The sequence below is a fragment of the Electrona antarctica genome, assembly GCF_951216825.1.
Source record: "Electrona antarctica genome assembly, contig: scaffold_223, whole genome shotgun sequence".
NCBI lineage: Eukaryota > Metazoa > Chordata > Actinopteri > Myctophiformes > Myctophidae > Electrona > Electrona antarctica.
Genome location: NW_027638010.1, coordinates 218,809 through 228,098, shown reverse-complemented (window position 1 = coordinate 228,098; position 9,290 = coordinate 218,809). Strand labels below are relative to the sequence as shown.

Here is a 9,290-nt window from a genome sequence, read left to right as displayed (position 1 = left end):
AAACAAAAAATGGTTTTAAATACTTCACTTTATGCACAATTAATTGAGAATATATGAAAGTTTCACTTTTTTAATTATATTACAGAAGAAAATGAACTTTTACAAAATATTCTAATTCCGTGAGATGGAGCTGTATTATATATTTAATTCACCACCCCACGCACACGGCAAAACCAGAAACTCTTTGCCGACGCTGCAAATTGCCGCGTTGGTGGAGCTTCATTTCCATCCACCAGCTGTCTAAAAACACGGAAGAGACGCCTGCCGCTCACGGCTTTTGGCATCTTCGCGACTCCACGGTCTGGAAGCACCTTCTCTCCTCCTCATCTCTTTCATCTGATCAGAGCTTCTGAAGTCACCTCAACTCACACCACCATCACAACACAGTGAGCTGGTCTGAGCAGAGCTTCTGAAGTCAACTCAACTCACACCACCATCACAACACAGTGAGCAGGTCTGAGCAGAGCTTCTGAAGTCACCTCAACTCACACCATCACAACACAGTGAGTCTCTTCTTCTCTGTGACGTCCCAGCAGGAAGTCTTCTTGATCATTGTTTACATTATATCAATCTAATCTAATCATATTATATACACATCTCTATTCTGTCACCTTTAGGATCTTAACGATTCTGGTTTGTTAACGAGTCCCTCTTAGCGGTCAGATTCCTTAACGGTTCCCCTTTGATGAATCCTATATTTATCAAACATTTTAATGAAGGCCAAAATTATATAGATTTGTTTAAACACAATGTCTGTAACTCAGAGTTGATATAAAAATAAAAAGTTTGAGAACCACTGCTATTGTAATTGTCTAGCAGACATGAAGTCCACATACCAGCTCTGACAGTGTGGCAAACTGGTTCCAAGTGTGATTGAACAGATTCCAGCTCCTCAATGCTGGTTCCGGTTCCAGACCCCAACCCTAGTCACCAGCAGAAGTATCGTCTTCGTCATCATCATCATCATCTATGGGTTGACCGTGATCCCTCCTCAGCTTGAGAGACACACATTCGAGCTCGAAGCGAGCATTAGCAAACTCTCCCACAGTTGTCCACGTGTCCGTCTCTTCACAGTAGCACTCGATGTTGCAGACAGGACTACATGAAGAGACACAAACAAACAGCCATGAGAGAAATGTCTGGTGTGGACAAGAAGACACATTTCCCCAGACATTCAAGGAGCAACAGTGTCATACTCAGTGTCATCCTCGTCATCGTCTTCACCCTCATAGGAGTCTCGCTCAGCTAGAAAGTAGATCTTTCCATCCACCACAACCATTCTAGCCTTCGACCAGTCGCGTTCCATTTGCATGGAGGCACACATGGTCCACTGGTTGGTCTGGGGGTTGAAGCACTCCATCGCATTTTCAAATATCCAAATATTATTGTTATAACTCCCACCACCTATAGACAAACAAGAATTAATAGGATTAGTGTGTTTTATTATGTGCCCAAACTATAATAATAACAAACTATAATAATAATAAACTATAATGAAGTTTATAGAGAGTACTTCTTCCACCACTGACTAAGAGCCTTTAAGTAGAGGTATGATACCTGTAACGTAGATCTTTCCGTTCAGAACACAAGCAGCTGATTCGGTACGCAGGATCTGCATAGGAGCGAGTTGTGTCCACACAGATGTTTTAGGGTTGTACTTGGCCACCTGGCCTGTCTCGGCACCTAGAGTCCAGGAGGACACAAACATCAAAACATTATTCACTGTCAACAGAAGCATGGATACATAATAACAAAAAAATAACAACAAAGGATTTGTACATTTTTAGTGAACCATTATGCTTGACATACACTAATCTGCCAATCTGGGAACATGAATAACACAATCTCATGACACCCCAACTGCACAACACCTACAGGCTGAACCTGCAGGTCCATAAATCTGTTCCATACCAAAACAATAGAGATGTCCATCCAGAGCGACCACGTTACAGCAGACAGCATCGTAATGCTCTGCCACACCGACAGACTCCATGAGCTGCCAGGAGTCTGTGTGCGGGTGGTATTTTTCCATCGAGTCTTCACTCTTCTCACTCCCTCGGCCCCCCACTGCAAACACACATCCATCCAGCATCACCAGGCCTGTGAACATGTGGGGTTGAACAGGGAAAACATGAACATGAAACTGCATAAATGTTTTATATGTTATAAGTTGGCATTCTTATACACAAATAAACATTCTGGAAATCATGTTTGAAGAGCTAAATCCACCCTGCCTCCAATATCTCCCATTCTGTGTGATGTCAGGAATAGAAGTAGTATTAACTCTCTGCTGCCTGACCACACCACTGCTCTAATACAGGAATATAGATTTACTTCATATTTAACAATAGTAATGGATCCACATTTATTGCGATCGTAGGTTACATTTACTATGAACACCTGCATCTCCCGTTACTCACGCCTCCATATATGGTCAAGCCTTGTGACATCACACCTCCATATATGGTCACGCCTCGTGACATCACACCTCCATATATGGTCACGCCTCGTGACATCACGCCTCCATATATGGTCACACCTCGTAACATCACATCTCGTGACACGTTTGATTGATTGATGCAGAATTACAGTACATTTCAAGCACAAACTCAATACAAAGGCTGTTAACTGTGAGTGGACGAACCAATTAAGCATTACACTCGTTTCCAATAGGGTCCACAATGTTCAATTCATCAAAAACATTTAGAGACGTACAAATAGACACTTCTATATAGACAAAGGACAGAACAGGAATTCATCATAAAGGAGGTAAAAAGGGAAAAGAAACATATACAGTGAGGGAAAAAAAGGGGTGGGGGGGATTCACGTTCAGCTCCGTTCATTTGTTTCTTTTCCTTGGAGGAGCTGCGTTGGGTCCCCAAGTCGGCTCCGTGGCCGTACCTTGAGTTGGCTGTGTGGCCGTGACCGTCTCTTGTGTTGTCCTTGCGTTGGGTCCCCAAGTCGGCTCAGTGGCCATACCTTGAGTTGGCTGTGTGGCCGCGACCGTCTCTTGTGTTGTCCTTGTGTTGGGTCCCTAAGTCGGCTCAGTGGCCGTACCTTGAGTTGGCTGTGTGGCCGTGACCGTCTCTTGTGTTGTCCTTGCGTTGGGTCCCCAAGTCGGCTCAGTGGCCATACCTTGAGTTGGCTGTGTGGCCGCGACCGTCTCTTGTGTTGTCCTTGCGTCCGTGTTTGAGGGATTCCGATTTTACAGGGGCCAGTTTCGAATTGCAGCCGTCCGTAGGTGCCCTTAGAGCGGTTTTGAAGGAGTCAAGGGATTCGCATGTCTTAATGACTGTTGGTAGGGCGTTCCACATTTTGGTGGCATAGGAGCGAAACGAATTTAGTCCCTTGTTTGTGCCGAATCTGGGTTGTACATGGTTCGTTGCACTCCCTCTGGTGTTGTGGGTGTGGACTTCGTTAACATTAAGGAAGTATCTAGACAGGTACATGGGTATCTTGGTGGTGTATCGAATCTTGTGGACCAGACCCATTGCAAGATGCTGTACTCTGTCGTCGACCCTAAGCCATTCCAGCCTGTCGAAGTGGGCAGGGGTGAGGTGGGTTCGGGGGGCGAGGTCAAGTAGGAGCCTGACCAGTTTGTTTTGGGAAGTCTGGAGCCTGGTTTTAAGGGCCTTTGAGGTGCTGTGGTACCAGGAGGTGCATGCATAGTCAAAGAAACCTTGTACAAGGGCTCCTGTTAGGGTCTTCAAGGTGTTTTTGTTGACCAGTGAGGAGATCCTGTAAAGGAATCTTGTTCTTTGGTTGACCTTTTTGATTACGTTGGTGGCCATTTTATCACCGGAAAGATTAGCCTCCAGGATGGAACCTAGGTAGGTAATTTCATCTTTACGTGTGATAACATTGTCACCCACTCTAACCAAGAAGCCATTTGCCTTGCTGAGATTACTATTAGAGCCAAAGAGAATGGATTCAGTTTTTCCCAGGTGTAAAGATAGTTTGTTATCAGCGAGCCAGGTGCAGATTCTACCGAGTTCAGAGCTGAGGGCCTTTTCAACCTGCAGTTTGTTCCTGTCCGAGACTAGCAGTGCCGAGTCATCTGCGAACAGGAACAAGTTGCAGTCACAAGCTGAAGTCATGTCGTTAACATATATTAGGAACAGTAAAGGCCCTAGTATGCTCCCTTGTGGAACGCCACAGCTCACTGGGAGGGGGGGGGGGGGCAGTGTTCCATTCACCTCCACCATCTGTTCTCTCCCCTCCAGGTAGGATTGCATCCAGCTCACTGATGTGCTATCGAAACCAATTGCTTTTAGCTTGTTAACCACTAACCAGTATGGAGTGGTTCACGGTGTCAAAAGCCTTTTGGAGGTCCAGCTTGACCATGCCGCAGTATTTGCCAGCATCCACCTCATGTTTGATGTGGTCGCTCAAATAGAGAAGGCATGTGTCAGTGGAGTGGGACGTTCTGAAGCCAGATTGGAACTCGAACATTAATTTATTAGTGGCAAGATACTTTTCAACCTGTTCATAGACTATTTTTTCCATCACTTTCGAGATGGAGCTTAGAATAGAAATAGGGCGGTAGTTGCCGGGGTCTAATTTACTCCCTTTCTTGTGCAAGGGGGTTACTTTGGCCAGTTTGAAATCTTGGGGGACCTGTCCCTGTTTGATGGAGAGGTTTACTATGTGGGTGATGATTGGAGCTATAGAGATGGCTGAGTCTCTGAGAAATGTGGAGGGAATATTGTCATGGCCAGTGGCCTTGTGGGGTTGGAGGGATTGTGTGTAGTGAAAAAAATATCAACCCTCCCCCTCCGGCTTCCATCCCCAACTTGGGCCACTTGTGTTCGTATAGAATAGTAGACGCTTGACAAAGCTAGTGGATTCAAACCCCCAGACTCTGTGGAGGTGGGCAGAGAAATGTGCCACTGCACCACCTTAGCACTAGGTTTGTTGTTGCTGTGGATTTCCTGAGCTTATGATAAAACACTGGTGAACGCCGGAGAGAAATAGAATATTGTCCCTCTACTTTATGTGAACACACAGTGTGCTCACTCGTTTTACCACGTTTAACACACACAAACACCAGTGTCACACTTCCTGTGATTCAAGAGATGTGAATCATGTGATTATGTGCAACTTTAGAGCCATGTATCACAGTGTGTGTGGCACACTGTGAGCCATGTATCACAGTGTGTGCAACTTTAGAGCCATGTATCACAGTGTGTGCAACTTTAGAGCCATGTATCAGTGTGTGCAACTTTAGAGCCATGTATCACAGTGTGTGTGGCACACTGTGAGCCATGTATCAGTGTGTGCAACTTTAGAGCCATGTATCACAGTGTGTGTGGCACACTGTGAGCCATGTATCAGTGTGTGCAACTTTAGAGCCATGTATCACAGTGTGTGCAACTTTAGAGCCATGTATCACAGTGTGTGCAACTTTAGAGCCATGTATCACAGTGTGTGCAACTTTAGAGCCATGTATCACAGTGTGTGCAACTTTAGAGCCATGTATCACAGTGTATATGTGTGTATATAGTGAGCTATAGAGCTATTGATATGACAGCTAGTCTGATTTTAATAGTAGACGCATATATGTCGAGGCGCAGCGCAAATTTAACACTCCCATCGCCCAGGACGAAGTTCTTTGTCCTTTCTATTAGTAACGCCCGACGCTCAGGACGAAGTATTGTCCTAAAGACGAAGTTTATTGATACGAGAACAGCGGAGTCTCCACCTTCCTCCCGGCGTAGCCCTCTCTCTCTCTCTCTCTCCAGCAGTTCCAATGCATCCTAGAACAGAAAAGGGACATCCTACGCATTCATTTTCTAAAAAATGTCTTCTGAATCCTGACAGTTTTCTGAAAAACCTATGTTTCTGTCAGTGGTGCTCAAACTATTTCACGTCAAGGACCCAAAAAATGTAATTGGCCTCCGACCCCAATCTGAAAATATGTTGTTCCAGGGACCCCCCCAGAAGCAAAGATTTGAGTTAAAAATGTTTGCTCTGAAAGAATATATATAAAGATTCAAAAATAGCAGATCTATAGGAGCTTGTAGATCTGCTATTTTTCAATAGCTAAATCATAACATAATGCTTAAAGCAAAACATAATGCCACGTGGCCCATAGGGCAGGAACCTCCTCTGCCCATACAGTCTAGAAGTAAGTAAGCCTTGCTTAGGTCGTTGTTACTGCATTTGGCTTTATAGGGCAATACTATGCCCACTTGGACCAGTAATACCTGGTACGCGTTTGCGCACGCGCGTGCGTGCGTGCTATCTCTGTATTGTGTTAGAAAAACATATACGTAACATTTTGAGTAATACTGAAATTGTACTGCAATTTAAATAACTGACTCACACACACTCACACACACACACACACACACACACACACACACGGACGGACGGAGTGCAAAACATCTCTCCCCATGCCTTCGGCCTGGTGGAGACAATAAAACATACTCTCTCCCCATGCCTTCAGCCTGGTGGAGACAATAAAACATACTCTCTCCCAATGCCTTCGGCCAGGTGGAGATATTAAAACATACTCTCTCCCCATGCCTTCGGCCTGGTGGAGACAATAAAACATACTCTCTCCCCATGCCTTCGGCCTGGTGGAGACAATAAAACATACTCTCTCCCCATGCCTTCATGGTGGAGACAATAAAACATACTCTCTCCCCATGCCTTCATGGTGGGGACAATAAAACATACTCTCTCCCCATGCCTTCATGATGGAGACAATAAAACATACTCTCTCCCCATGCCTTCAGCCTGGTGGAGATAATAAAACATACTCTCTCCCCATGCCTTCGGCCTGGTGGAGACAATAAAACATACTCTCTCCCCATGCCTTCATGGTGGAGACAATAAAACATACTCTCTCCCCATGCTTTTATGTTGGAGACAATAAAACATACTCTCTCCCCATGCCTTCAGCCTGGTGGAGATAATAAAACATACTCTCTCCCCATGCCTTCGGCCTGGTGGAGACAATAAAACATACTCTCTCCCCATGCCTTCGGCCTGGTGGAGATGATAAAACATATTCTCTCCCCATGCCTTCAGCCTGGTGGAGATGATAAAACATATTCTCTCCCCATGCCTTCAGCCTGGTGGAGACAATAAAACATACTCTCTCCCCATGCCTGCCTGCCCCAGGTGCAGGTAAACCTAGACTACTGGGTACTTTGTGCGTCTTGGAAAGTCTGGTGACGCGAGGTTGATTAGGTGAGTCTTCTTTTGAATCTAGGGGGACGCGTTCTAGAGTGCACACACATGCACCGTTTCATTCCGTCCCTGCGCATGCATGTCAAAACATTACTGGTACTGCGTTCTACAAGCATGATACCACTGTGTGTGTGTGTGTGTGTGTGTGTGTGTGTGTGTGTGTGTGTGTGTGTGTGTGTGTGTACCCCCAGCTCTGTGGTCTTGTTGAACTGGGGACTGGCGCTCAGAGCCTGCATGGCTGCAGCGTGGCGGTTGCTGTTGGGCAGAACTACCTGCATCTTTCTGTTGACCAGATCGCTCAGCGGAGTCTCCACCTTCCTCCCGGCTTAGCCCTCTCTCTCTCTCTCTCCAGCAGTTCCAATGCATCCTAGAACAGAAAAATGACATCCCACGCATTCATTTTCTAAAAAATGTCTTCTGAATCCTGACAGTTTTCTGAAAAACCTATGTTTCTGTCAGTGTTGCTCAAACTATTTCACGTCAAGGACCCCAAAAATGACATGTAATTGGCCTCCGACCCCAATCTGAAAATATGTTGTTCCAGGGACCCCCCCAGAAGCAAAGATTTGAGTTAAAAATGTTTGCTCTGAAAGAATATATATAAAGATTTGCGCCATTTTTCAAAAATAGCAGATCTATAGGAGCTTGTAGATCTGCTATTTTTCAATAGCTAAAGCATAACATAATGCTTAAAACACCAAAAGGGGTTCCCGCCCTGAATGAGTTAAAAGTATATTGTCGCTGTCGGGTGGAAATGGAACGATGTAGAAGTAGTGTTCAGAAGTAACGAACCTCCTCTGCCCATACAGTCTAGAAGTAAGTAAGCCTTGCCAAGCCACGTGGCCCATAGGGCAGGAACCTCCTCTGCCCATACAGTCTAGAAGTAAGTAAGCCTTGCTTAGGTCGTTGTTACTGCATTTGGCTTTATAGGGCAATACTATGCCCACTTGTACCAGTAATACCTGGTACGCGTTTGCGCACGCGCGTGCGTGCGTGCTATCTCTGTATTGTGTTAGAAAAACATATACGTAACATTTTGAGTAATACTGAAATTGTACTGCAATTTAAATAACTGACTCTCACACACACACACACACACACACACACACACACACACACACACACACACACACACACACACACACACACACACGGACGGAGTGCAAAACATCTCTCCCCATGCCTTCGGCCTGGTGGAGACAATAAAACATACTCTCTCCCCATGCCTTCAGCCTGGTGGAGACAATAAAACATACTCTCTCCCCATGCCTTCGGCCTGGTGGAGACAATAAAACATACTCTCTCCCAATGCCTTCGGCCAGGTGGAGATATTAAAACATACTCTCTCCCCATGCCTTCGGCCTGGTGGAGATAATAAAACATACTCTCTCCCCATGCCTTCGGCCTGGTGGAGACAATAAAACGTAAGTTACGTATGTAACTATGGTTCTATGAGTCCCGAATGACCGCCAGAGGCGGTGCTTAAGCACTGAATACGTCCCTTCGCGCATGCGCCGTCGAGTATTTTATACCAACAATGTCAATTTTGACCCCATGATGACCCGGAGTCGTCTATATCTTCCGGCAGTCTACAGGGGTTCAGTCCCTACAGAATCTTCTCGCGAGACCACGAGGATTCTGAGTGACAAGAGTGCTCTGGCGGTCATTCGGGACTCATAGAACCATAGTTACATACGTAACTTACGTTCTATTTCGTCCCTGCTGACCGCCAGAGGCGGTGCTTAAGCACTGAATGACTTATACCAGCAAAGTCACGAGGAATCCTGATCCCAAGCCATAAGGAGTAGAATCGGAGGACTCTCGTAAGAGGACCACGTCCAGCGGAACATAGAAAACTCGCTGTGATGCCCATGAGGCAGCGGCAGATATATTCCAGGGGTACTTCCCTCGGGGCAGCCCATGATGTGGGGACGCTCCCGTTAGAGTGGCACCTCACGCCAAATGGTAGGGTACGGTTACTCGCCCCATAAGCGTGGTTAATGGCATCCACAATAGTGTGGGGCGGGCGCTGTCTGGAGAGAGCGCCACCTTTGAAAGGGCCATCGTCACAACAGAACAGGCATTCTGACCGC

General features: G+C 46.0%; 1 protein-coding gene across 1 annotated transcript; it reads right to left on the bottom strand.

The window, feature by feature from the left end:
- Positions 1-532: 532 nt before the first annotated feature.
- LOC306918466 (kelch-like protein 38) lies at positions 533-7,475 on the bottom strand (the record flags this gene model as incomplete). Its single annotated transcript, XM_079531368.1, has 6 exons — positions 533-1,098; positions 1,197-1,404; positions 1,558-1,683; positions 1,912-2,100; positions 5,702-5,756; positions 7,383-7,475. The coding sequence occupies 6 exons, from the start codon at positions 7,473-7,475 to the stop codon at positions 924-926; spliced, it is 846 nt and encodes a 281-aa protein (XP_079387494.1). The 3' UTR covers positions 533-923.
- Positions 7,476-9,290: the final 1,815 nt, after the last annotated feature.